The sequence below is a fragment of the Nyctereutes procyonoides genome, unplaced genomic scaffold (assembly GCF_905146905.1).
Source record: "Nyctereutes procyonoides isolate TBG_1078 unplaced genomic scaffold, NYPRO_anot_genome, whole genome shotgun sequence".
Taxonomy (NCBI): Eukaryota; Metazoa; Chordata; class Mammalia; order Carnivora; family Canidae; genus Nyctereutes; species Nyctereutes procyonoides.
Window position 1 is genome coordinate 26,055,279 of NW_026575142.1, and position 27,817 is coordinate 26,083,095.

Genomic DNA, 27,817 nt, shown 5'->3' on the forward strand with positions numbered 1-27,817 from the left:
TCTAAGCATTTGTTTAATTGAAGTTAAATTCAGATAAATATCAAATTACCTTTTTAAAGTGAACAATCAGTAGCATTTAATGCATTCATGGTGTTGAACAGCCACCATCTGTGTAGTTTAACATTTCATCACTCTAAAAGAAAACTCCATACCCCTTAAGCAGTTTTTCTCCATTCTTCTTTCCCTCATTCTCTGGCAATCACTAGCTTGTGCACCGTCCCTACAGATTTACTGTGACTATTTCATATATATGGAATCATACAGTATGTCACTTCTTGTCTGACTTTTTTCACTTAGTGTGATATTTCAGAGAGTCCTTCATGTTATAGCATACATCATTACTTCATTCCTTTTTACGACTGAAGAATATTCTCTTGGATAAACATGTTTGTTTTTATTTTCAAGGTGTAAATGGGTCAATAAATGGAAACAGTACATCATCTGTATCTGGTATCAACACACCTGTATTATCCACTACTGCTTCAAGTTCTGTGGGACAAACTAAAAGTATAAGCTCAGGCGGAGGAAATCGAAAATGTAATCAGGAACAAAACAAAAATCAGCCTTTGGATGCTCGAGCTGACAAAATAAAAGATAAGGTAAGTTATTCCTTCAAGGACAAATATATAGCACATCTTTAAGCATTCTAAATTTCAAACCACATGAATCTATGGAATAACTTTTTAGGAATTACCAACTCCTACTTTACAGATGTTTATTTTTATGGTTTGATACTAGTGTTATGGCTCAAAAATTCTAACTATCAGCACCAGTATAAATAATACAAATAGTAGTAATAGCTAAGATTTATGGAGAACTTAACACATAACAGCTCTTCTCTAATTGTTTTGCATATAATACCTATTTTAATCTTCTGTATACCCCTAATTAGCTAGGTATTGTTATTACAAATGGAGAAACAGAGCCTCAAAATAGTTGGCCAGTAAGTGGCCAGGATTTGAAGTCAAGTGGGCTGACCTCAGAGCCTATGTTTTTAGGAAAACAAAAATAAGAAAACATTTTATTATGGGAAACTTCAAATATAGAGAATAGACAGCATAGTGTAATAATCCTGTATATCCATTATTCATTTTCAAATATATCACCTCATGGCCAGTGTTATTTCATTATATCCCCAACTGTGCAGGTTATCAGTTTATGTCTCTCCACTCTAAATTCACCCTTTTCTCCTTTACTAGATGGCACAGTGTTAGACCTTGTCAGCAGAGGGTCTTGGAGAAACTCTGGAAGTGGACAGGGCTTCTGTTTCTGGTTCCAGTGTTTTCTTCTTGCCTTATGTCGTGGCTGTCCGTGGGTAGCTTTCTCACCAGCTGGCAGCTTCTCTGTGGGCTCTGTTTAGGAGAACTAGTAGTACACACTGTCTAGGGAGTCTCATGGGCATCCCAGCAGGCATCTTAGTAGTAAGTGTTTCTGGGACGCCAGTGGGTGACTTTCTAGCTAATTTTACTGGCACCCCAGCAAGGAGGTTTCCAGCAACTTTTCCTGGCACTCCAGCAGGCATGTTTCCTGTTTGCCAACCTTGACCTGTGATGCCTCAATGAGCTTTTCTGCTGTCCAGTGGGCAACAGCCACTTTCTCTTCAACAAAGTTTAAAGTTCAGCCTTGGGTGAATGAGGTTGGTAGATAGAGGCCCTCTTCCAAGTTTACCTTTATTTTAATACTCTTCCTCCACTCTACAGGAAGTGGCTACTCTCTACATCTGCTATTTCAGTATTCTTTAGAGGTCTCTTTATCTTTCTTAGTAGTTCATATTCTGCTACTAGTTAATATTTCTATATGATAAAATTCCCCTGTTCAAGTTTTTGCTGTGGTTCCTGCCTTCTGACTAGACCTTGTCTGCCACAGAAAAGATATTATCAGGAGTAGGGTGGATATGCAGATTGCATAATGATAAATTCACTCTAATATTCTGGTTACCCTGAGCCTTTAGATTTCCTCTTCCACATCATGCCGGGGAAGCTGTGACATTTCCACTTTATTAAATGTAGGCTATGACTGAGTCCAGGTTTCTTGCATACAAGCAAGTAACCTGAGATATGTACAGGAACACGAACTAACACATTATATCCAGAATTTCTAGTAAGTGCACCCATATTAGTGAATTTGGTCTGCTCTCATTTGTAATTTCTTCTTGAGCTGAGTGGTCTTGGTTTATTTTGAAATAAAGTCTTAGCATCAACTGCAAACATTTTGGAAACAAAGGTAATAACTAGGGGAGTGTCTTCTCATCTCTAAATTCTATAAAAACCATGTTGAAGCCCTGGTGTTCTGGGGAAATAGAGTCAGCAGTTTGTGACTGTGCACATATCACTTTCTTCACCATCTCAGCTATAATACCAAGGGGACTTTTTTTTTAGTAAATTAATTTTTATTGGTGTTCAATTTACCAACATACAGAATAACACCCAGTGCTCATCCCGTCAAGTGTCCCCCTTAGTGCCCGTCACCCATTCACCCCCACCCCCCGCCCTCCTCCCCTTCCACCACCCCTAGTTCATTTCCCAGAGTTAGGAGTCTTTATGTTCTGTCTCCCTTTCTGATATTTCCCAAGGGGACTTTTGACACCACAGCAAGAAGAGCAAGATATGGATGGCCACTGACTGTAAATAGCAGTGATCCAACCTTACATCATCAGATTTCAACAAGCCTCCCAGGTTCTGATTTCAATCTTGAAGAACTATTTTATCAAATTTTCTTTTGCCCTTTTTCAAGACAGCATCAAGCCCCTTAGATTTTCCAAGATCAACTGAACAAATCAAGATTTATTTCTTTTTGCCCAGAGTATTTCACAAAAACACTTCCTCTAGATCTTTCAGTTCCTTTTTCAACAGAAGATAAATGTTTTCCATGACACTGTAAGACATATGAAAGTCTAGGAAAAGGTCATGTAGTGAAGCCAAGAAGCTTAATGGTATCCATCACAAAAACTCAACAGGACTGTGCTTGGGCCCAAACAAACATTTTCTTTCCTTTTCAAGCCACCCCACTGAGCACTTCAAATCACTCACTGAGCAAATGTGATGAAAGACTCTTGGTTGTTTCCAGGGCTGCAGGGTGGCTCAGTCTCTAGGTGTTCAACTCTTGATTCCTGCTCAGGTCATGATCTCAGGGTCCTGAGATTGAGCCCCATATCATGCTCAATGCTCAGTGGCGAGTCTGCTTGAGATTCTCTCTCCCTCTGCCCCTCCCCCCACTCATTTGTGTGTTCCCTCTCTGTCTCAAATAAATAAATCTTAAAAAAAAAAAAAAAAGATTCTTTGTTGTTTCCTTCCAGGGACATAGGTTCCAGGGTCATATTCTCCACCTGTTGTTCTTTAACTGTCCTTATTCTTCTTCCTTATGATTTATTTCACTGGCATTCCCATTAGTATGAGCTCTACAAGGCTATATCCGCACTGCTTCCGGCTTCTCCACAGCCAGACACTGACTAAAACACTACCCATTCCTTATTCCCATAGTAATTTTTGTTAACTTTTATAAAACTAGTATTTTTAACTGGAAAATATATAGTAAAGCCCTTTTCACTTTATTTTTTTAAAGAAGTGCTTTTGAGACCTCTGGGTGGCTCAGTTGATTTAAGCATCTCCCTTCAGCGATCCCTGGGTGGCGCAGCGGTTTGGTGCCTGCCTTTGGCCCGGGGCGCAATCCTGGGGACCCGGGATCGAGTCCCATATCGGGCTCCCAGTGCATGGAGCCTGCTTCTCCCTCTGCCTGTGTCTCTGCCTCTCTCTCTCTCTCTCTCTCTCTCTCTCTCTCTCTCTGTCTCTCTCTCTCTCTGTGACTATCATAAATAAATAAATTTAAAAAAAATTTTAAGCATCTCCCTTCAGCTCAGCTCATGATCCCAGGGACCTCAGCAGGGAGCCTGTTCCTCCCTCCTCTCCTCCCCCCTGCCCTTGTATTCTCTCTCTCTCACTCTGCTCTCTCTCTTTCAAATATATAAATAAAACCTTTAAAAAAAAGGAGTGTTCTTTTTCTCTTCTTTATTTAAGTATATTGAACATACAGTGTTATATTAGTTTCAGATGTACAATGTAACAGTTCAGCAATTCAGTACATTACTCAGTGCTCATCAAGATGAAGGTACTCTTGATCTCCTTTATCTATTTCACCTGTTCCCCAATCACCTACCCTGTGGCAGCCACCAGTTTGTTCTCTGTATTTCAGAGCTGGTTTTCTTATTGTTCATTTGTTTTGTTTCTCAAATTCTACATATGATTGAAATCATATGGTATTTGTCTGTCTCTGACTAATTTCACTTAGTGTGATACCCTCTAGTCCACTCATGTTGTTGCAAGTGGCAAAATCTCTTTTTTATGTCACATCTTCTTTATCCATTCATCTATTGTTGAGCACGTGAGTTGCTTCCATATCTTGGTTATTATAAATAATGTTGCAGTAAACAGAAGGTGTATATACTTTGTTGAATTGTTTTCATTTTCTTTGGATAAATGCCCACTAGTACAATTACTGAATCATATGGTAATTATATTTTAATTTTTTGAGGAATCTTCATACTATTTTCCAGAGTAGCTGTACCAATTTGTATTCCCACCAATAGTACATAAGGTTTTTTTTCTACATAGCCTTGTTAGAACATGTTATTTCTTTTGTTTTTGATTTTGACCATTTTAACCAATGTATGGTGATAATTCATTGTGGATTTGATTTTCATTTCCCTGATGATGAATGATGTTGAGTATCTCTTCATGTGACTATCGGCCATCTGTAGGTCTTCCTTGGAAAAATGTCTACTCAGGTCTTCTACTCATTTTTTAATCAATTTTTTTTTTTTTTTTTTTTTTTTTTTAGTATTGAGTTGTATAAGTTCTTTAAATATTTTGGATATTAACCCTTTATTGTATATACCATTAGCAAATATCTTCTCCCATTCAGCTGGTTGGTTTTTTTTGTTTTGTGGATAGTTTCTTTAACAGTGCAAAAGCTTTTTATTCTGGTAATGTCCTAATAGTTTAATTTTGCTTGTGTTTCCCTTGCCTGAGGAGACATAGCTAGAAAAGTGTTTCTATGGCTGATGTCAAAGAAATTACCGGCTATTTTTCCTTGTAGGAGTTTTAAGCTTTCAGATCTCATATTTAGGTCTTTAATTTATCCTGAGTTATTTTTGTTCATGGTGTACATTCTTCTGCATGTAGATGTCCTGTTTTCCCAGCACCATTTGTTGAGGAGACTTTTCCTCATTGTCTTTCCTTGCCTACTTTGCTGTAGAGCAGTTGACCCTAGAAGTGTGAGTTTATTATTCTTTTCTCTTGATCTTTGCATCTATTTTTATGCCAGTACCACACTATTTTGATTACTACAGCTTTGTAGTATATATTGAAATCTGGGATTATGACACCTCCAGCTTTGTTCTTTCTCAGGATTGGGTTTGACTCTTCAGAATCTCTTGTGGTTCCATAGAAATTTTAGTATTATTTGTTCTAGTTCTATCAAAAAATATTGATATTTTGATAGAGATTGAACTATATTTGTAGATTGCTTTGGGTAGTATGGACATTTTAGTAGTATCAGTTCTTTGAATACATAAGCATGGAATATCTTTCCATTTGTGTCATCTTCAGTTTCTTTCATCAGTGTTTGTTACACGTCTTTCACCTCCTTAAAAGCTATTCATAGGTATATTATTTTTGGTGCAATTGTAAGTGGTATTGTTTTCTTAATTTCTCTTTATGCTACTTCATTATTAATGTATAGAAATGCAATAGATTTCTGTAGATTAGTTTTATATCCTGCAACTTTGCTGAATTCATTAATTCTAGTAGTTTTTTGGTGGAGTCCTTCGGGTTTTCTAAATATAGTATCATGTCATCTGAAAATAGTCAAAGTTTTACTTCTTCCTTACCAATTTGGATGCCTTTTAAGTATTTTTTCTTGTGTAATTATTGTGGCTAGGACTTCCAGTATGATGTTAAATAAAAGTGGTGAGAGTAGACATCCTTGTCTTGTTCTTAATCTTAGAGGAAAAGCTCTCACTTTCTCACCATTTAGTATGATGTTAGCTGTAGTTTTTCATATATGGCCTTTATTACATTGATATATGTTCCCTATAAACCTACTTTGTTGAGGGTTTTTATCATGAATGGATGTTGTACTTTGTCAAATGCTTTTATGAATCTACTGAGATAATCATATGTTTTTTTATCCTTTCTCTTATTAATGTGATATATCACATTGATTGATTTCTAGGTTGTCCAGTTTGTTGGTATATAATTTTTCATACTATTCTCTTATAATCCTTTGTATGTCTATGGTGCCAGTTGTTATTTCTCATTCTTCATTTCTGATTTTATTTATTTGAGTCCTCTCATTTTCTTGATGAGTTTGGCTTAAAGTTTTAGCAATTTTGTTTATCTTCTCAAAGAACCAGCTCCTGGTTTCATTGATCTATTATTCTTTTAGTTGCTCTAATCTTTATTATTTTTATTCTTTTACTGGCTTTGAGCTTCGTTGGTTCTTCTTTTTCTAGTTCCTTTTGGTGTAAGGTTAAGTTGTTTATTTGAGATTTTTCTTCTTTCTTTAGGTATACCTGTATTGCTATAAATGTTCCACTTGAATAGCTTTTGCTACATTTCAAAGATTAGAGATTGTTGTATTTTCATTTATCTCTATGTATTCTTTCATTTCCTCTGTGATTCCTTAGTTGATCCATTCATTGTTTAATGATGCATTATTTAGTTTCCATGTAATTGTGTGCTTTCCCATTTTTTTCTTGTCTTTGATTTCTAGTTCCATACTGTTGTGGTTGGAAAAGATGCGTGATTTAATTTCAGTCTTTCTGAATTTATTGAGACTTATTCTGTGGCCTAATGTGATCTATTCTGGAGAATGTTCCATGTATACTTGAAAGAATGTGTATTCCATTGTTTGGGGATGAATGTACCTCTTAGAAGTGGTGCTAAAATCTAGTAAGATCTGAAATCCCCAGTGCCTCTACAATGTACAGTGCATTGATTGAGTAAGACTTTAGAGCATGCATATGAAATAGACCCTGTTCTTAGTTATGATAAGGAGTCTACATTGACATTTCTGAACAAAAATCAGTGGTATTAAAGCAAAAATATTTCATGAAGCAGGTACTAAAAAACTTACATAGGCACCTCTTTAATGATGTAAAGAGATGGATTGTATACACACATATGTTGAAATAACGCTAGAGAGAGACTGCCTATCAAAGTAAGGGATGTTAGAACTTAAAATTTCAGAAAAAGAGCACCTTTGAATAATACATTGTTTGGCATGAATTTGTAGTCATAGGTTGTCAAGTAAAATGGAGATGAAGGACAATTGGAACTAAGGAAGAAAATCTTATACTTTTCTTTTTTACCCAGTATTTTTCAGTTTTAAAAGCTTTTTATTTTTATTATTTTATTTTTTAAAAGATTTACTTATTTATTTTAGAGAGAGACAGAGAGAATGCAAGTGGAGAGAAGAGCAGAGAGAGAGAATCTCAAGCAGACTCCCTACTGAGCATGGAGCTTGACGGGGGGGGGGCTTGATCCCACGACCCACGAGATCATAACCTGAGCTGAAATCACAAATCAGATGCTTAACTGACCAAGCTACCCAAGCATCCCTTAAGATGCTTTTTAAACATTGCTTAGGTAACCCTTTTCATGTGCAGTTTGAAAAAATGTTCTTCAGCTAATTTTGATAATCCCTCCTGGGTATTGCTATCTTAGTAGTAGGCATTGAAAATAATAGATTAAGTCTAATTCCCTTTTATACAATGCATGTATATTTAGAATAAATGTAGATATTTTAAATTAAACAATATACATTACAGACTAAAATACACATATGGCCTGTTGAGAAAAGAAAATAAAACCGTTCAAGTTGAGTAAGTTCCACTCCTGCAGTTATAAACCAGTAACAAGTTACTGTTACCACAACAGCCAAACAATCTTTTAAAAACATAAGTGAGTTTTTATGGTTTTAAAATATCCTATGTTATCATTCCCTCCCATAGTTTCCTAACCCACTCAGCCTACAAGACCCTGTATGATCTGACCTCTGCTAGTCCATCCAGCCTTATTTTCTGTGTGTGTGTGTGTGTCTCTCTCTCTCTGGTTCCGTGTGCTGTAGCTGATTTAGCTGACCTATCCATTTTTTGAACATGCCAAATTTATTTCACGACTTTTGCCTTTGGTCTATCTTTAGTCTGGAAGGCTCTACTGTTTTATCTCATATGAGTGTCTTTCAGTCTCCATTTAAGTCTCAGCTCAGAAAGATCATACCTGATAAGTGCATCTAAATCTTCACCCCCAGCACACACTGTCTGTCCAACTATCCTGTTTTAGTCAGAGTATGTATCTAAAAACACTTATTTATATTGTTTGTTGATTCTCTTCTCCTTGTTACCACTAGGGCAGAGTTGCTGTCATTCCTTTGTATCCTGAGAGGCGAGTGACTGACTGTGCCTGGTACATAATAGCCTTGACTTTGTATTTATTTTGTTATTGAAAGAAATAAGTGTACAGTGAGATGAAAGTTCAAGGAGAGGGTTCTGAAAAGCTTTCCCAGATTGGAATGGGGTTAGGGAGGTAGTGATAACCTAAGAAGAGACAGGAAAGAGACCTACTACTGAGTTGTGTATGAATACAAAGTAACTACACACATACATACAGCTAATAGAGACTAAGGAGACAAAATTGGTAATACTGAAACTGATTTTTTTTGTTTTTCTATAATTAATACCTGGATGTATCTACTCACTTCTACTTCTTTTTTCTAAAATGGGGACTAAATTTATTAACTTAATAAAGCCAAAGACTCTGTAAACTGTCAGTGTATGGTCTGCGAAGACTATCTGCACCAGAATCACATTTAGTTCTTGTTAATGTAGATCCCTGTGTCCTATTTTGAATTGAAACTCAGGAATCTGCTGGTTGTGGCAAGTTTAGCAAGTAAATATTTTACACTCTGAAACTTAAGAATCCACACTTCCAGACCTACTCTTGAGGCATGTAGACTCCATTTCTCATGCCACCCTTAAATTGAAAACTGCACAAATTACTTGGGCATTAAAATAGGGGTTTATTTTTCTCTGGTAAATTACTATATCTCCTTTAGGTTTTTCCTTTCTTAGTCTCCATTAAAACCCAAAGTGGTAACTTCTATTTAGACAATTTTATGATTTTCATAATCTTGCTATACATGCTTAGAAACCCACAATAGATTTTGGTTACAATGAAGGAGCTTTTTCTCTGCCAAATAAATGGTAGGCTTAATGTTATTATATTACTGTTGTTTCCCTTTAATCTCTACTTTGGTCTGTTTCATCCTGTGATACCCACACTATTCCAAGTCAGTTTCTCATCAGTCTGCTTTACTGTGAGGGAGACATAATTCCAGAAATGATGATTACTGTTAGTTGACTTATTGAAGCATGTGTCTCTGGAGGAGGCATTACGTTTGCTAGTTTGGAACAGTTAACACAGGGTACCATTGTAAGGAGAGTATAACAACAGGAATGACTGTCTTCACTCATATGCATTTTATTTCATTTAAATCAAATTTCAGAAAGCACAAAGGAAAGAGTACTAATTTGCAATCTAGAACTCTCACTTCAACTTGGCTTCTTTTTGTAGAAGTGTATTATTGTCTTTCATGCCCCAAACTCATTAGTCATGACAGGCTGTATTTCTATTAAGACCATAATTTTGGGGGCACCTGGTGTCTCAGTGGTTGAGCATCTGCCTTTGGCTCAGGTCGTGATCCCTGGGTCCTGGAATTGAGTCCTGCATCAGGCTCCCTACAGGGAGCCTGCTTCTCCCTCTGCCTATGTCTCTGCCTCTCTCTCTGTGTCTCTTATTAATAAATAAATAAAATCTCTTTTTTAAAAAAGGCCATGACTTTTGTAATTCATTGCTTTTGTAGTTTATTGCTGCTATTTTGTTCTTTATCTATCAACAAATCCTATTGAAATGTTCTTATGTAATTTTGGATTGTACTCAATCTTACTGCTTTATCATGTCAGTATTTCTCCTTTTCAGTTTCCCTATTGGCAGAGTTTTAACTTTCCCATTGTTTATATAGCTGTTTAGTCATAAATCATCTCATAATTTTTCCTTCTTTTTATCCACTACTATTGTCTGTTCTGGAGTTTGTTGTTTTTTTTTTTTTTAAGATTTTTTTATTTGAGTGGGGAGGGGAAGAGGGAGAAAGAACCTCAAGCAGACTTCCCACTGAGTGCGGAGCCCCACTCGAGGCTCAATCTCATGACCCTGAGATCATGACATGAGCTGAAATCAAGAGTCTGAGCCTTAGCCAACTGAGCCACCCAGGCACCCCTACTACTGTCTGTTCTTTAAACACAAAACTTGTTTTTTAATGTGATGTAATATCACTTTGTACCAATTTTAGATTTTCTTTTTCCTATATAGCCTTAAATGCTCCAGAAATTAATATCTCTCTTTATTATATTATCTGTCTTTTCTGGAGTGAAATATAAAAAATTAAATTCCTTGCTAAATCAGCCCCTAAGTCTTTTGCTACTTATTTTCTCTTCTCTCTGGTACTTTTTTTTTTTTTCCAGTACTTGTTACATAGGGATTACTTGCTTTCATATTAGTCATTTGTCTACTCTACCAACACTAGAGTTTAAGTCCCTTGAAGGCAAGGACTCTGTCTTAGATACCATTGTTGTCAACACCTAGAAAGGTGTGTTTGGCATGTTATATGTAAATATTTGGTTAAACATAAGAAAGAAGACTAAAGCTAAATATTGAACTTCAATGTCTGTATCCCTTATCATAATTGGAATTGTTTTGTAAATTGCTCTTTTTAATCTGTCATACATTTTGAAGCATGACAATCATGAAAAGATCATATGAAAAGATATATACTATATCAGTGTTTCTAATGTTCTGTACATGACAAAGCCTGTACTTTTTATTGGAGAATTCCTTTCAGATAAGTTAATTGGATCTGTTTGTTGAATAATTGCCCTTACAACATGTGACTTTTCTTCCCTTTTTTCTAAAATGACATATTTAGATGGAAATATCACTTGAAAATTAAAAGAGCATACCTCTTACTGAAGTTTGAATTTTTCAAAAAATAAAGTCTTGCTAAAAACTTGTCTTTACCCAGAAACCAAGGAAGAAAGCTATGGAAAGTTCTAGCAACAGTGATAGTGATTCGGGTACATCATCAGACACCTCAAGTGAAGGCATTAGTAGTAGTGATTCAGATGATCTAGAGGAAGATGAAGAAGAAGAAGATCAAAGTATTGAAGAAAGTGAAGATGATGATTCTGATTCAGAGAGTGAAGCACAACAGAAAAGTAACAACCAGGTATAAGTAGTTTCATTGGCAGTATCCACACATTCTTCCTACTTAGGAATTAACTGGTTTATCTTGACTCTCAAAATCTATAAAGTTTAAAGGTAATCATATCTTTAGTTCTTAACATTTGCACAAGAAAGGAGATGGAGAAACATTTTTAAAGGGACATTTGGTATATTTTTTAGTGAGCTTTATGTAACTGTCATTGGCACTTTTTAAAGTACCCTTTTCTCTCCAACTGCTTGACGTTCTTTGTTTTAATAGATATTGAGAAGTCACCTTGTTATTTTTCTCTACAGGTGCTATTACATGGTATGTCAGACCCAAAAGCAGATGGACAGAAAGCAACTGAAAAAGCCCAGGAAAAAAGAATACACCAGCCATTACCTCTTGTGTCTGAATCCCAGACTCACTCATCATTCCAGTCCCAGCAGAAGCAGCCTCAGGTTTTGTCACAGCAGCTTCCATTTATTTTCCAAAGCTCTCAGGCAAAGGAGGAATCTGTGAACAAACATACAAGTGTAATACAGTCTACGGGATTGGTGTCCAATGTGAAACCTTTATCTTTGGTAAATCAAGCCAAAAAGGAAACTTACATGAAACTCATAGTTCCTTCTCCTGATGTACTTAAAGCAGGGAATAAAAATACCTCTGAAGAATCTAGTCCTTTGACCAGTGAAATGCGATCCAAACGGGTAAGTTAAAAATTATTTAGGGTCAGCCCGGGTGGCTCAGTGGTTTAGCGCCGCCTTCGGCCCAGGGCCTGATCCTGGAGACCTGGGATCGAGTCCCACGTCAGGCTCCTTGCACGGAGCCTGCTTCTCCTTCTGCCTGTGTCTCTGTCTCTGTCTCTCTCTCTCTCTGATGAATAAATAAATAAAATCTTTTAAAAAATTATTTATAGAAGAATTTTATTATTAGAAAAAGAGCTTTTATATAGTCTTACAATACACAAGTTTAAATTAAATTCTGCTCTTATTTTCATACCTTATTAGTTACCAAGAATAGAATATACACATCAGAAAACTAGATTTCTCTGATTTTATATTTACATATACATCTGCTTAATATATTCTTGGCAACACGATCATGTTATTTTTTTCCTGAAGTATAATGCTTTAGCAGTAAGGGAAGAAATACATTTGAATAAGATATACACCACAATTACTTTTGTTTAAGATCAATGTCCTTTTTCCCCCTAATATCAATATATTCTTTTTTAAAGAAATAAAAGAGTAATTTACCTCTGTAGTCATATAACAATTACAAGCATAAAAATCCTGCATTAAGAATCATTTTCCTTTGCTATTTTTATTATCTTTTAAGAATTTTTTCAAAGATTTACTTATTTATTTTAGGAGAGGAAGTGCACATACTTGAATGTGGTGGGGGAGAGGCAGAGGCTAATCTCAGACTCCCCGCTGAGTGCAGGGCTTGGAGCCTGACTCTCTCATCTCACAACCCAAGAGATAATGACCTGAGTGGAAACTAAGAGTCTGTCGCTTAACTGCTGAGTCACCCAGGCAGTACACTCATTTTTTTAAAGAAATTTTTAAAGATTTATTTATTTATTTATTTATTTATTTATTATTTATTTATTTATTTATTTATTTGGGGAAAGAGAATTCCTTTGCAATTTTTAACAAACTATATGAAATACAAAATATTTTGAATAACTTTTATTAATGCAAATACCAGAACCACTAATCAGAGAATCCTTTTCATCTTTATTGTCTTGGTATTGATTTTGTATTGCTATATAATCTACACTCATATGTCTAGTAGAATTCCAGTAATTAAATGATCAGTGCCTTTTATTCTAGAACCAATCCAGAGTAGAGAAAAAATATTATGTTTGAACATAGTATCCTATCTTTTGATTACAAAAATTATCATTAGGCCTCCTCATCATTAGATTACACTTGTACAGCTCCTGCAGTTTGCCAGCTATTCCTTTAAGTACTGAACATGCATTTACTCATTGGACACTAGCAACTGTAAGTGTTACTAATATTATAATGCCCATTTATAGACAATCAAATTGAGGTTCAAAAAACTTAAATAACTCCCTCAGGATGACACTGCTAGTGATAAAGTTGGAGTTCACATCTGGGCAGTGCTTAAACACTGTGATATGCTGCCTTTCTTTCTTAAAAAAGTTAGTATTCTTGTCCATTAACCCTTATTTTACTGTAAAGAATTTAAGAACAAGGTCAGAGTAAAAAAGACTGGAATAAATCAGGATGTTTTGAGAATTAAGTGAGTAATTCTCAAGCTTAAGTATATATTAGAATTACTTGGACAAGTTTTAAAAAAGAACACCTCAGGACAGCTAAATCAGGATCTCTTGTGTTGAGACTAAGGTATTGCATATATTAAAATCTTCCAAATGTATAGCCAGATTTGAGAATCCCTGATCTAAATGGAATGACCAATGGTATAATACCATGCATATGATAACTTGTAATGTACTGCTCAGTCATAAGGAGGTATTGTAATTGGCATCACATTATTGACTCTCCATGTGTAAATTAGGCAAACTAAAAATTACATTGTTTGGGTTATTTTAATTTTTCATTAATGTATATTCCACTTTGAGATAAATTATAGAACACATCAGGAGTTATTTGCATTTTGAAAGGTTTCTTAATTTTTCAACGAGTTTCTTAAATGTTTCTTATTTAAAGAATTTTATAGGACTGCCTATTAGAAAGTCACTTATTAAACAATTGCTTAGTAATTGTAACCAACCTAGACTTCCTACACATATGATCTTATGTAATTTTAGCAAAATTGTGTGAGGTAAAGAAACTAAAGCTTAAAGAGACTAAGTCACTTGTTAACATCATAGAACAAGTAAAGAGCAGATGGATTTTTAAACCAAGGTCATTTCTTTTTGAAAAGCAGGAGACACTAAGGCTTTTGCCCAGGAAACTAACATAGCAAAGGCTTAAATTAAGATGAAATTGGCATCAACATATAGCATATATTGGGAGAAATGATGGTATATGGCTTAAGTTTGAGCAATATCTTGATGAAAGAATCCAAAAGACGTAGAGATATGGCTGACTTGGAAGAAAGAAAAGTAAAAGATGTTTTTAGCGTTTCAAATTTAGATTACTGAGACACTAGGAACAAAAATAACGAAAGGAGGGAGTGAAGAAACCTGTATTTTGAGGGGAGAAAGACTAATGGAATTTTAAATATATTATGTCTAGCCGAGATTCAGCAACCAGCTTGTAGTCATCACTACCACTAATTTTAAGCACTTGTATATCATGATTTAAATTTGTATCTGAGCAGCCATTGTCAGATATGGAAGGCAAATAAAAGTAATCTTTGTTTTTATGGTACATTGTTGTTTTGTATTTTAACTTATATTTCAACAGGAACAATATAAACAGACATTCCCAGTGCAGTTAAAGAAGCAAGAGTCATCCAAGAGCTTGAAGAAGGTTATTGCAGCTTTGTCAAATCCAAAAACAACCTCTAGTTCACCAGCACATCCAAAACAAACAGTAGAAAACAACCATCCTAATCCATTCTTGACAAATGCACTTTTGGGTAATCATCAACCAAACGGAGTTATTCAAAGTGTCATTCAAGAAGCCCCTCTAGCACTTACTACCAAAACTAAAATGCAGAGTAAGATTAACGAAAACATTGCTACTGCAAGTAGCACTCCTTTTTCCTCACCTGTAAATCTGAGTACAAGTGGGAGAAGAACCCCTGGCAATCAGACAACTGTGATACCCTCTGCCTCTCCCATACTGCATACTCAAGGGAAGGAAAAAGTGGTTAGCAATAATGTAAACACAGTAAAAACACAACACCACCCGCACCCTGCAAAATCTTTAGTGGAACAGTTTAGGGGAACAGACTCAGACATTCCCAGTAGTAAGGATTCTGAAGATTCAAATGAGGATGAAGAAGAAGATGACGAGGAAGAAGATGAGGAAGATGATGAAGATGATGAATCTGATGACAGCCAATCAGGTTATTTTTTATTTTTAAATTTAAAGTATTTATCTAAAAGCTATGTGAACCAAAACATTTTAAGGATACTCTTAGTTCGCAGACTTAGTCATTGTCATTCACTGTGTTTCACACAGCTATGTGCTTTCCATAGTGAGCTGGTAAAGTATTAGAGTGATTGAGATTGGAAATCCTTTTTTTTTTTTTTTTTTTTTGAGATTGGAAATCCTAAGTTAAACTCTCAGCTTTGTTATTCATTTAATATTAAACAAATAAAAACTTGAAATGAATATAAATGATGCATGAATGAAGAAATAACTTCACAAATTTGCTTAATTTTCATTTAATTCATTATCACTCATTTATCCTTTCTTTTTCATCTCTTCTACTTATTGAAATATGTCAGTAGATATTTTGAATGAAAAAGGTAAAATTATAGTCAGTCATTTAGAAAGTACCAAAAACCTAAATCCCTGTGACTATCTATTAGCAACATAGAATTTATTTAATAACGAGTACTCTTTGAGTTTATTTTTATTTGCTTTCTAGTTTTGCTTGTTTTTTTTTAAAAAAAACTTCTTTCCATTTTTCTTCCCCTTTAACTCTCCTCATTGTTCCACAGAAGATTGAAAGCATAAAATATAAGATAGCATAAATTTGATATACAAAGGTGAAATACAGTGCTCACTTCAGCAGCACATATACAAAGGTGAAATACATATTATAAAAATATTTGAATTTGTAACTGATCAGCCATAAGTCCAATGGTAAATTTTCTGGCTACCAAAGTGTCTAAGATAGAAACAATGCTTAGGGTAAGAACAACTTGTTCTGTTAATATTTTTTCCTGGGATTCCCGTAAACAATTTTGCATGATTGAGTTTGAATATCGTTATTAACAACTTTCAAAGACAATTTTTATAACAAATTGCAACATAGGCAGATGGTACTACACAAAACACAATTCCACAAAAGCTGTTATTCTGAGAACCTTTAAGGTACATTCCAAGTATTAGGTCTGTGTTTATTAGGTTTAATCCAGGAATAGATATTACCTGTCTATAGAAAGAGATGGATTTATAGTACTATATTTCTAGACCAAAACTTAACTTATTAAACCATTAAATAATCCCACATAATTCTGTACCCTGGTCTTTTGTGAAGCCTAAGAAGCCTGGTGAAGTCTTGTACCTAAATAGAATAAACTGCAGTCAGAAAAGCCAAGAATTTCTCAGAAAATGGTTTTCTTTTACCTCAAAGCCTAGATGAAAAAATGATGGTAGTTCCAGACTTCTTTTCCTCATACTGAACCTAATATACTTCTTAAGCTACTGGAATCTATTAATTTAATCAATTCTATTCTCTCTATACCTTAGTTCTCTATTAAATTAAGAGTGATTTTGAAACCATTCAGCAGAACTCAGCATGTGAATAGTGTCATGTGAGAAGAACTGTTTTATGATTAAAGTGTTGAGTAAAACAGATACTTTTTTTTTTTAAGAATTTTGAGAATTTGTAGTCTGCATACATTGTACTCAGCTCGTAAGATAGTAATTTTTACATGAACTCTTCAGGAATGTTGATCAGTTGAGTTCAATCACAGATGCTGATTCCTAAACTATTCCATTTAGATACAAACTGCAAATGTTGGTGATTATCTAGTTATAATATACAAATGCTTCTTTTACTTCCCAGAATCAGATAGTAATTCAGAATCAGATACAGAAGGATCAGAAGAAGATGATGATGATGATAAAGACCAAGATGAATCAGATAGTGATACTGAAGGAGAGAAAACTTCAATGAAACTGAATAAAACAACTTCCTCTGTCAAAAGCCCTTCCATGAGTCTCACAGCTCACTCAACACCTCGTAACCTCCACATAGCAAAAGCCCCAGGCTCTGCTCCTGCTGCCTTATGTTCTGAATCCCAGTCACCTGCTTTTCTTGGCACACCTTCTTCCACACTTACTTCAAGTCCACACTCTGGTACCTACACTTTATTTTATTATTGTAAAGTACAAGTCAAACCATAGCAAGAATTCTTATTTATACAGTGTTCTGGGGATGATCTCATTGGAATCAGGTGTTACAGCCAGATTAGAGGTTGGCTGAGAAAGGTCAGCATGGATTTTCAAAGGATCTGACCCATTGCCATTTTTTATTCTGTGCTTCCAATTTAAGAACCTGATTGATGACAGCTCTTGATTTTGAATATTTTCCTGCTTTTGTGTTCAGTTTATGCTTCTAGAATTTAGAATCTGACTAACAGTTGGACTTTTTTGTACTTTATAAAAATTAGCTCACTTGGTTACTTAAGATACAATTGCATATTTGCCCAACACTTTGCCAAAGGTCATTTGTGTTAGTGAGAAGCATTATTATTTCATTAACGTGCCACATCTTTTTTTTTCTATTTGACCTTTTATAAACTTCTAGAGATCTTCATTAAAAGTTTTTACATTAATATTCCAAGAGGACTTTTTATTTCTGTTGCAAGAGCTAAGGAAATCTAGAGGTGTATAGTAAAATATCATGTTGCTCTACTTATTTCACTATTTTCTTAGAAATGTCTAGTTTTGCATTCAATTGCCACAGACCCGTATAATATTCTACTAATTTAAGATACACATATTTGCATTTGTGAAACTTGGCCTTTGACTATGAAGAATTTTATGTACAATCATAATCCTATTCCTTTGTACGTTAGCTTAAAAGATGTAGTAATAGTTTTGGCTATGGATTTATATGAACAGAGGAGTTAAATTATTTTTAAGTGTATGAGCCAGCTGTTGAAATTTTTCAGCATCTTAAAACTCATATTCTCAAAGAAAACAACTGTACCTGGTTTTCTGAAACCTCTATCTACAATTTTCCTCCTACTTTAGCTATTTCTTTACATACAAAATGAGAGGAAAGCTATGTATTTTTACCTCCCATTGTATGTTATTTACAAAGGCTAGTTATTCTGTAATGCAGACTGAAGAAGACGGAAAAAGATCCTCTGTACAGTGTGTTTTGTTGCAAACCATCTAAAAGTAACCTACAAGTTGTAGAAACACCTTAAGTAAATCAAGTCATTAAGATATATTCTTTAAAGAAAAGTCTGAAAACTATCAAAAAATTGTCCTCTATATAAACTAATCCTTTATGTTAACGGGCTGAATTTTCTTGAAGGCACTTCCAAAAGAAGAAGAGTAACAGATGAGCGTGAGCTACGTATTCCTTTGGAATATGGGTATGCAAAATAAGACTTCTCTTTTTGCTTTTCCTCTGCATATTTATGCATGTTTGATTTCTCACTCTTGGCTATTCATAAAAGAATTGAACATACTGCATAGTATTTATTAGAGCAGAAGAGCTAGAGCAAAGGGCAAAGAAGTTGATCTATCAGCAAACTGAAATTAAGGCTAACGGCAGAGTTTAGGTGTGGCAGAGCTGGGATGGAGTCAACGTAGGCCAGTGGGACTGTGATTGGGAAAAAATGCAAGAGGAAATCCTTTGACAGAGGCCAGGGCAGAGACACAATTAGGAGTAAGAGAGGTTTTGGGGAAGATGAAATGAAAGGACAGTAATAGCCACTGTAGGCAAAACTGGGGGACTTGAGCAGAGTTTGGCTAAAATGGCTTCATTGGAAATGAGAAGTTTTATGCTCCAAGTACATAATCCTGAAGGAGCAGAGAGCCAGGTTTATGGTACTTTTTTCACTTAGCTTCTCAGATGTAAAAAATTCATACACATTGACACATGTTACTGAATTTGTCCAAACACCCAAAGTAATACTAGTTATGATTTCTAAGAAATTTAACAGAGTTTGATATTTGTAGCTTGAGTATGATTAATTTGTAGTTGAATTACTTAGCTAAAAATCTTACTAATTTTAGTGATAAATGTACCTAAATTGTATGATTAGGGATTTATATTTATTTATATTTTTCATGTTATCTAAAAAGCATATGTTCTTAAGTTTTTTTTTTTTAAATAAAGAGCTTTCCTAAAACTAAATATGTTATAACCCTCATTTCTGTTATGTGTAGCTGGCAAAGAGAGACAAGAATAAGAAACTTTGGAGGGCGCCTTCAAGGAGAAGTAGCATATTATGCTCCATGTGGAAAGAAACTTAGGCAATACCCTGAAGTAATAAAGGTACATACTTTTCACCAAATAATATACATTTGGTGCCTGTTAAGCATGTTTATGGAAAAAAGGTGCTCTCCTTTCTCAGATAAAGTTCCTTGATACAAAATATTGTCTTGTATGGGACTAATGTACTTAAACTAAATTGATCTTCTCTAAATCCATAGCCCCTTGATAGAATATGCAAATCATTAGTGTCCTGAAGAAAGCTCTACATCAAAGCTGGGTTGTAATTATTAAAACCTGAAGTGGAAAAATATGTGATTTTTTCAGTATCTCAGCAGAAATGGAATAATGGATATCTCAAGGGACAATTTCAGCTTCAGTGCAAAAATAAGAGTGGGTGACTTCTATGAAGCCAGAGATGGACCGCAGGTATCCATTTTTTAAAAAGTATAGTCTTTAAACCAGAAAGTAGTACCATAACCTAAATGAAGTAAATTTCACTGCACTCCAGAGCATTGCCTTTTGTTAGTTAATTCATACAGCTATACATATAATTTTGTGGTTAACACTCACCAAAGCCTCAATTTACAATATTCCAGTAACAAGGAGCTTTGAAATAATAGCTGTCTTTTTCAATTTTTTTAAGTCTACATTTTCCTGTTTATTAATTTTGTCAACAATTTTACAGTTTATACAGGTGTAAAGTATCTGCATGTTCACGTGAAATATAAGAAAATATTAGTTCCCTGAAAGGTAAACTAATTTAAAGGTAAATTAATTTGAATAGGAAAAAATATGTTGTTAGAAGTCAGTCCAAAAAGGAATAAATATGCCATAGTTTTTTGGAAGGATCTTGTCCATCTGATTATGCCATGCTACGTGATCCATTTTCACAAGTGAGGTAATTTGGGGTGGGGGGAAGGTCCCTTAATATTAGGTGAGTGGAATTTCTCCTTTTTACAGAGACTTAATTTTTCAGTTAATTACATACATATCAGAAAATATTACCACAACTTCCTTTTTGCCTGTGGGTTAAGTACACAACCTTACCAATCAGCACAAAGAATCCACCAGAGACATTTCATTTCCTATATGTTTTCTTTATGGTTTTGCTTTTGTTTCTTACTTGGATTCAGCTGCGTATTCTTATTATTCCCTTTATCAGCCCCACTGAAAGAGGTCCTAGTTAAGGAGTGAGGAGACCTAGATTCTTGTTAACCTATGAAGTAGTTTTGTGATTTGAAACATCAAAATAATGCCACATTTTTCCTCAATTTCCTTGTCTGCAAAATAAAGAAAGACAATAATAATTTTACTTCTGCCTCATAGGATTATGGTGAGGTTAAAATGAGATCATTTGCATGAAAATGTTTCAAAAGGTTAAATTGCTCAGCCAACAGAAGTTGATATTTTCTTTCTTGATTGAATCTCTCTCCCTTATGGCCCATTCCAATGCACAGAAATAAATTTTTTTCCAGTAACATTTCTAGTGTGAATAGGCAGGTTTTTCCATCCTGTCTTTCCTGCTAATTTTATAATTCTAGAAATAAAAAAAAAAGGCCTTCCTAATTCTACAGGTTTCTTTTGAGACCTCAAAGGTAAGGGAATTTTCTAAGAATACAGTTTCAACCAAGCAGAGACATAACTAGAACTCAAGGTTTCTAACAGTGTTCCTTAACATTCATCATATAACCTATTTTCATTATTGGCTATGACTTTTTAAGGAACAAGTTATGTCCAGGTCTGCTTGTTTTTTTCCTGGTAATTCAGAATACCAAAATTTATTTCTCTGAGGCTTAGCTTCTTTACTGAAATATATTCTAGGAGTTTTCTCTTTTTATTTTTTACACTTAAAAAAATGTTTAAACTTAGACTAAATCTGCTGCCAAACAGATTTTCAGAATTTTATTGTTATTTTACCCACTTCCATATATACTAGACCAGTCTCATCACAAAAAAATATTAGAAGACAATAATAATTTTACTTAAAAATTCTAATCATTTTTTAATTGTTTGGCTCATGGTATCAAATCCTTATTTATGCCAAAGATATCCTTGTATTTTTAAGCTGAGTAGATTTTTGTTCTGAGAGGAAAGCTAATTGCTGTTCAATACATAAAGGATTTTTAGTTTTGTATCAGTGATAATTAGACTTAATCTATAAAGCCTCATTAGGCAAAATAAAATGTTCTTTGACATCCATTCACTTTTTATTAAACATAATCAGTGTTTTCCAAATGTATATTGCTTTGTTGAGAGATCAATTCATCAAGGAAATATGATGAATTAATAAATCCAGAATATGTTAAGCGGCCAACATTTCAGCAGACTGCTGAGGGAAAATATTAGCAATTTTGAGAGTACTTCTGTCAGTTAAAAAAATTAGAAAGTTGGATTCGTTTCAGGATATTTTGAGAGAACAACAATTAAAGGTAAGTAATCCCAAAAAAGTTCAGTTAACTCATTAGAAATCCATATAGTACATATAATTGTAGATCCATATATATTTCCATATGTAGCATGATGAATATGTATAAGCATATAGTTAATTAGAAATGTGTATAATTGGGCAGCCCCGGTGTCGCAGCGGTTTAGCGCCGCCTGCAGCCCGGGGTGTGATCCTGGAGACCCGGGATCAAGTCCCATATCGGGCTCGCTGCGTGGGGCCTACTTCTCCCTCTGCGTGTGTCTCTGCCTCTCTCTCTCTCTCTCTCTCTCTCTCTCTCTCTCTGTCTGTATGAATAAATAAAAAAAAGTGTATAATTATGTAATAATTTTATATGAAAATGAACAAAGATTATATATTTTTGTTAGGGTAACTATGATTTGTGATCATTTGATTGGCCCTAAATTTTGTAGAAGATGTAAAATATAGTTTGGCCTAGCCACTGTCACTATGCAGAAATTACCTGTATGTATTTATAATATGTCTGCCTTTATACAAATTATGGAAAGGGAATGATGGCTATATAGATACTGAAAAACAAAACTGCATATTGAAGGATTGGGAAGAAATGCATCAAAATTTTAATGATAGATGTAATGGTTGGTGGGTCAATGGATCATTTTTTTCTTTCTACTTGCAAGTTTAACATTTTCTATATTTTGCTTGTATTACATACAATGCAAAAAAAATTTTCCTATTAAAAAATAAATATTTTTACCTCTTCTAATAAAGCTAAGCATTCAGTTTTCCAAATGTATGGAGGTTGTACATAATGATTTCAAATATTACTGCTACAGTTTTCCAAGTGTCATTTATCTATTCTGGGTGATTGATAGCAAATGAAATGCTGTATTTGCAGATTCGTTACTATTCTTAGTCACTTTCCTAATGAAGCATTTGCATTGGAAAATATTTTTTCTCCATCACATTTTTCCTTTATCTCTTAAAATTATCAAGAATAACCAATATTAGTTCTGTAAGTTCTAATGTTGTTCAAGGTATTTCAAAAATTTCAACAGCGGTATTGCAAAGGTCTGTATTTTACAAATTTAGGAAATGGTAATTTCTACAAGAATTAATTCTAGTCTGCAGTAGAGAACCATGGTTGGGCATCCCTGGGTGGCTCAGCGGTTTAGCGCCTGCCTTTGGCCCATTATTTTTCTTTCTTTTTTTTTTTTTTTAATTTTTATTTATTTATGACAGTCACACAGAGAGGGAGAGGCAGAGACACAGGCAGAGGGAGAAACAGGCTCCATGCACTGGGAGCCTGACGTGGGATTCGATCCCGGGTCTCCAGGATCGCGCCCTGGGCCAAAGGCAGGCGCCAAACAGCTGCGCCACCCAGGGATCCCCTGGCCCATTATTTTTCAATCAAGATATTTCTGAGCTGAAGATAGATCATATATATATATTTATTAACAGCAAACATTTGAAAATATTGACTAACTTTGCATATAATATAGCAAGATGAGAGGTATGAGAGCTTATATTTATTTGAAATTTAAGTAAATCATCACTAAAGGACAACAATCTAATTTCTTTTAAAAAATAAAAAAGAGGGATCCCTCGGTGGCTCAGCTGTTTGGTGCCTGCCTTTGGCCCAGGGCGTGATCCTGGAGTCCCGGAATCGAGTCCCACGTCAGGCTGCCTGCAGGGAGCCTGCTTCTCCTTCTGCCTGTGTCTTTGCCTCTCTCTCTCTCTCTCTGCATCTCTCATGAATAAACAAATAAAATCTTTAAAAAAATAAGAAAGAAAAGCCCTTAATTCAGGTAAATAGAGTTGACATAAGAAATAGTTCTTATGTCTGTATTCATTTTTCATTTTCAGTGATTATTTCAGTCTATTCATTTTCAGTGTTTATTTACTTCGGTCTACAAATGTGGTAAAGGATTTGTAGAATCAGCTGCTTCTCAGTATCTTCTGATACTTACATGCCAATCACTTCCTATGGGCTTCTATAAAAATTGTGATTTTAGGGACAATAGACTTCATGGAACAAAATGAACCTTCTTATAAGGCCATGCTTTACTGGCTGGCTATATCTTGTAATGAAATTCTGTTAACTATTTTAGTCAGTGAAACCCCTTTGAAAAGAATATAAAGTAAATAGGTTTCTTACAAACTTATGCTTCATCACATTAAAAAGAATTTGTGGAACTGTTTTCATTTTATTTTGGTTTTGGGTGTTAGAATATTAGAAAGTAAGCTCAACATAGTTTAGTAAGTATAAAAGTTATATCTATTTTATTTAAATATGATATTTAGGTAAAAAGGTATTCACACTTTTAGGAATGTATGATGGGTTCAAGATAAATTATTAATGACAAAGATTATTTTGAAACATGATAATCTACTTTGAAAAGTATGTTTTGTGAATTAAATGTTTTGTGAAGAAAACATTTAAGCATAAATATAAGTTTATTTTTTCAACCAGTAAATTCACAGTCATAGACTAATGAATGATTACTGTATTCAGGATAGAAAAGCAAAGAAAAAGGAAAGATGCAAAGAAGGAACAAATTAAAAGTGACTTAGAAAATGCTGCCTTTTCTATTTGAGATGTATATTTTTTAGAAAGTTTTTTTTCTTTTTAATGGCATAAGGCCATGAGAAAAAAAATATTTATAGTTCTTACTGAAAAAAGCCCTTTTTCTTAGTCATTTAATCAATAAATACTTGTGGCAAATACTTAATGTGCCAGGCATTTTTTCCCCCAGATAAATTTTCCCTAAAGGTGTTTTCCATAAAAACTGTGAACACATTTCACTACAGAAATGATCTTGAAAGCCTGGCTTTGAAAAAACAAAACTAGTGTTTGTAGGAAACTGGAGAGTACAAAAGACGTAAAAGTTATGATCACTGTCTCAGAGAAGATAAAACACTGAGCACAATGCTATCCAGCAAAAATCAGGGTTTTGTTAGTAAGGAATATAGGGAGACTTCACAATAAAGCAGACAACACACAGTCTCTGGCAAGATTGTAATGCTGCTAATTATTTCATATAAGAACAAAAGATTGGGAGTCCGCAACCAGTGTTCTAATTCAACTCTGCTGTTAACTGTCATACCTAATGCAACATAGCTGTGGGCATATATGGACACTGAGAATATGAAAGATCAGTACCAGAAATCTATAATACTGAAAATTTATGTCACTAATGTACCAGGTAGGATTTTTGACGGCTAGGCAAGGGGCCTCTACTAGGGGGCCAACTGTATGAATCCAAATGTGGTGTTAAGGAGGTATTTGAAGGTCATGACTCTAAGAAGGTAACCTACTGTGAGTACTAGGAAGCATAGCCAGCATTGTGGAATGATTGTATCAAACCACATCTTTCTCAATTTTTTTTTTTTAAAGATTTTATTTATTTATTCGTGAGAGACACACAGAGAAAGGCAGAGGGAGAAGCAGGCTTCATGCAAGGAGCCCGATGTGGGACTCGATCCCAGGACCCCAGGATCACGCTCTGGGCCCAAGGCAAGCGCTAAACCGCTGAGCCATCCAGGCGTCCCCTCAATGTTTTGTGTTTTTTGTTGTTGTTGTTGTTTTTAAAAAACCTCAGTGGTTTTTAATAGGGGACACCCATCTTCCAGCATAGGCAATCTTACTCTTTCACATCTTTGAAATGCTATTCACTATATGATATTAATAAACTATATGATTACAGTAGATTAAGAACCCCTAATTCTGTAAAGTTCATAGTACATAAAGCTCTCACTACCTATCCTTGGCATCATAAAGTAGCTAAAAATAATCACAATGCTAAATTATGCAATAGGCATAAATTAAGAAAATTTTGATTTTTCTTATGATATTAACTTTAGTGTATTTCTTAAAGTGGGAAGTTCTTTTTTTTATTTATTTTTTATTTTTTTATGATAGTCACACACACACAGAGGGAGAGAGAGAGAGAGAGAGAGAGGCAGAGACACAGGCAGAGGGAGAAGCAGGCTCCATGCACCGGGAGCCCGACGTGGGATTCGATCCCGGGTCTCCAGGATCGCGCCCTGGGCCAAAGGCAGGCACCAAACCACTGCGCCACCCAGGGATCCCTAAAGTGGGAAGTTCTATCAAAAATATTTGATGCGGGATCCCTGGGTGGCACAGCGGTTTGGCGCCTGCCTTTGGCCCAGGGCGCGATCCTGGAGACCCGGGATCGAATCCCACGTCGGGCTCCCGGTGCATGGAGCCTGCTTCTCTCTCTGCCTGTGTCTCTGCCTCTCTCTCTCTCTCTCTCTCTCTGTGTGACTATCATAAATAAATAAATAAATAATTTAAAAAAAATGTGGGGATCCCTGGGTGGCGCAGCGGTTTGGTGCCTGCCTTTGGCCCAGGGCGCGATCCTGGAGACCCGGGATCGAGTCCCACATCGAGCTCCCGGTGCATGGAGCCTGCTTCTCCCTCTGCCTGTGTCTCTGCCTCTCTCTCTCTCTGTGACTATCATAAGTAAATAAAAAAAAATTAAAAAAAAAATGTGATGCCTTCACTTTGCTTGTGCCCTAAGATTTTTCTTAGACTCCTGGCAGGCTAATTCAGCATCCTATGTTACTTTGAAAAAACTGAGGCCTACTTTTCTAGGCCTTCATTTCCTCGTATGTAATGTGGAGGGTATTTATCTTAGGAGGTCTTTAAGATCATTTCCCTTTTAGGTATGACATTCTAAAAGCTTTTTAATATTCAAATTTTTAGGAAGTAAAGGATTCTGTAAGTATACTTTTTTTAAGAATTGTATCAGAGAGAGAAAGCATGAGCAGGGGGAGGGGCAAAGGGAGAGGGAGCAGGCCCCTCACTGAGTAGGGAGCCCCATACAGGACTAAATCCCAGGACCCTGGGATCATGACCTTAGCTAAAGGCAGAGCCTTAACCAACTGAGCCACCTTGGCATCCCTGAAAGTATATTAACAAAGAAAATGTAATGAAAAAGACCAGTTTTGTTTACTTGAGCTGTGGTTACATTTACTGAGAATTATTTAGCCAGAAATCATTTGGGTAAATGATTGACTCACCAAATGACTAACAGACCTAAAATTGTCAGATCAAATACCTTTATCTGGATTTAAAGTATTCACCTCAGCTATTTTACTACCAGAGGCAAGGACTGGGATAGAGAAACCGCTCCCGTTCCAGAAAAATATGAGTAAAGTTCCTCCATTCCCTTATATAACATTGAGCATTAGAAAAGTATTAGACATCTCAAATATTAATGTGGGATATTGATACTTAGTGGCGAAGGCCTGCAAATCCATGCTGAAATTGCTGCGGCAAAGTCTTGATGATACTAAACTTAAAAATTCAGTAATTTGGCAAATAGATTAGTCTGTGGATTGACTTTTGGTGGACTGAGATACTTCTTTTACTTATGTACTCTTTACCCCCAAAAGAAATCAGCCTGGAGGTATATAAAATTAAAGAAAATGGAAGCAACAAAGAAAAATAAAGATAAGCCATGATATCAAATTGAAGTAGGAATGAGACTTAAGAATACATTTCATTAAAACCTGAACATGTGGGGGATCCCTGGGTGGCGCAGCGGTTTAGCGCCTGCCTTTGGCCCAGGGCACGATCCTGGAGACCCGGGATCGAATCCCACGTCGGGCTCCCGGTGCATGGAGCCTGCTTCTCCCTCTGCCTGTGTCTCTGCCTCTCTCTCTCTCTCTCTCTCTCTCTCTCTGTCTCTCTCTCTCTCTCTCTATCTGTGTGTGACTATCATAAATAAATAAATTAATTAATTAAAAAAAAAAACCTGAACATGTTCCTGGCAAACCACAGATTGAGCTGTTAGTGAAATATATAGTTTCACTATATTTCTATATGAAATAGAATATTTCTATGTCCTAGTTAATTAGACAATTCAGTGGCTATAAGATAAAGTGAAAACAGGCCAATTGCTCATAAGATGTTCAACTATACTTTAGAGTGTCGTTTGTGAAGAGTAATAGAAGTGTTGAAATACAAAGTTGTATTTAAATTAAATTTCGTGTAAT

The 27,817-nt window shown here is 35.2% G+C and overlaps 1 protein-coding gene across 19 annotated transcripts in view; it reads left to right on the forward strand.

Annotated features, from left to right (window-relative positions):
* BAZ2B (bromodomain adjacent to zinc finger domain 2B) overlaps nucleotides 1-27,817 on the forward strand; it is a 296,342-nt gene that overhangs the window by 184,586 nt on the left and 83,939 nt on the right. For 12 of the 19 annotated variants that reach the window (XM_055307809.1, XM_055307825.1, XM_055307810.1 and 9 more), the window contains 8 exons: nucleotides 406-599; nucleotides 11,134-11,337; nucleotides 11,628-12,023; nucleotides 14,718-15,324; nucleotides 16,999-17,292; nucleotides 18,481-18,541; nucleotides 19,341-19,449; nucleotides 19,714-19,815. In XM_055307809.1, coding sequence (XP_055163784.1) covers nucleotides 406-599; nucleotides 11,134-11,337; nucleotides 11,628-12,023; nucleotides 14,718-15,324; nucleotides 16,999-17,292; nucleotides 18,481-18,541; nucleotides 19,341-19,449; nucleotides 19,714-19,815 — 1,967 coding nt within the window. The remainder of the gene's footprint in view (nucleotides 1-405; nucleotides 600-11,133; nucleotides 11,338-11,627; nucleotides 12,024-14,717; nucleotides 15,325-16,998; nucleotides 17,293-18,480; nucleotides 18,542-19,340; nucleotides 19,450-19,713; nucleotides 19,816-27,817) is intronic. The other 7 variants (XM_055307813.1, XM_055307815.1, XM_055307822.1 and 4 more) reach the window with 4 other exon arrangements.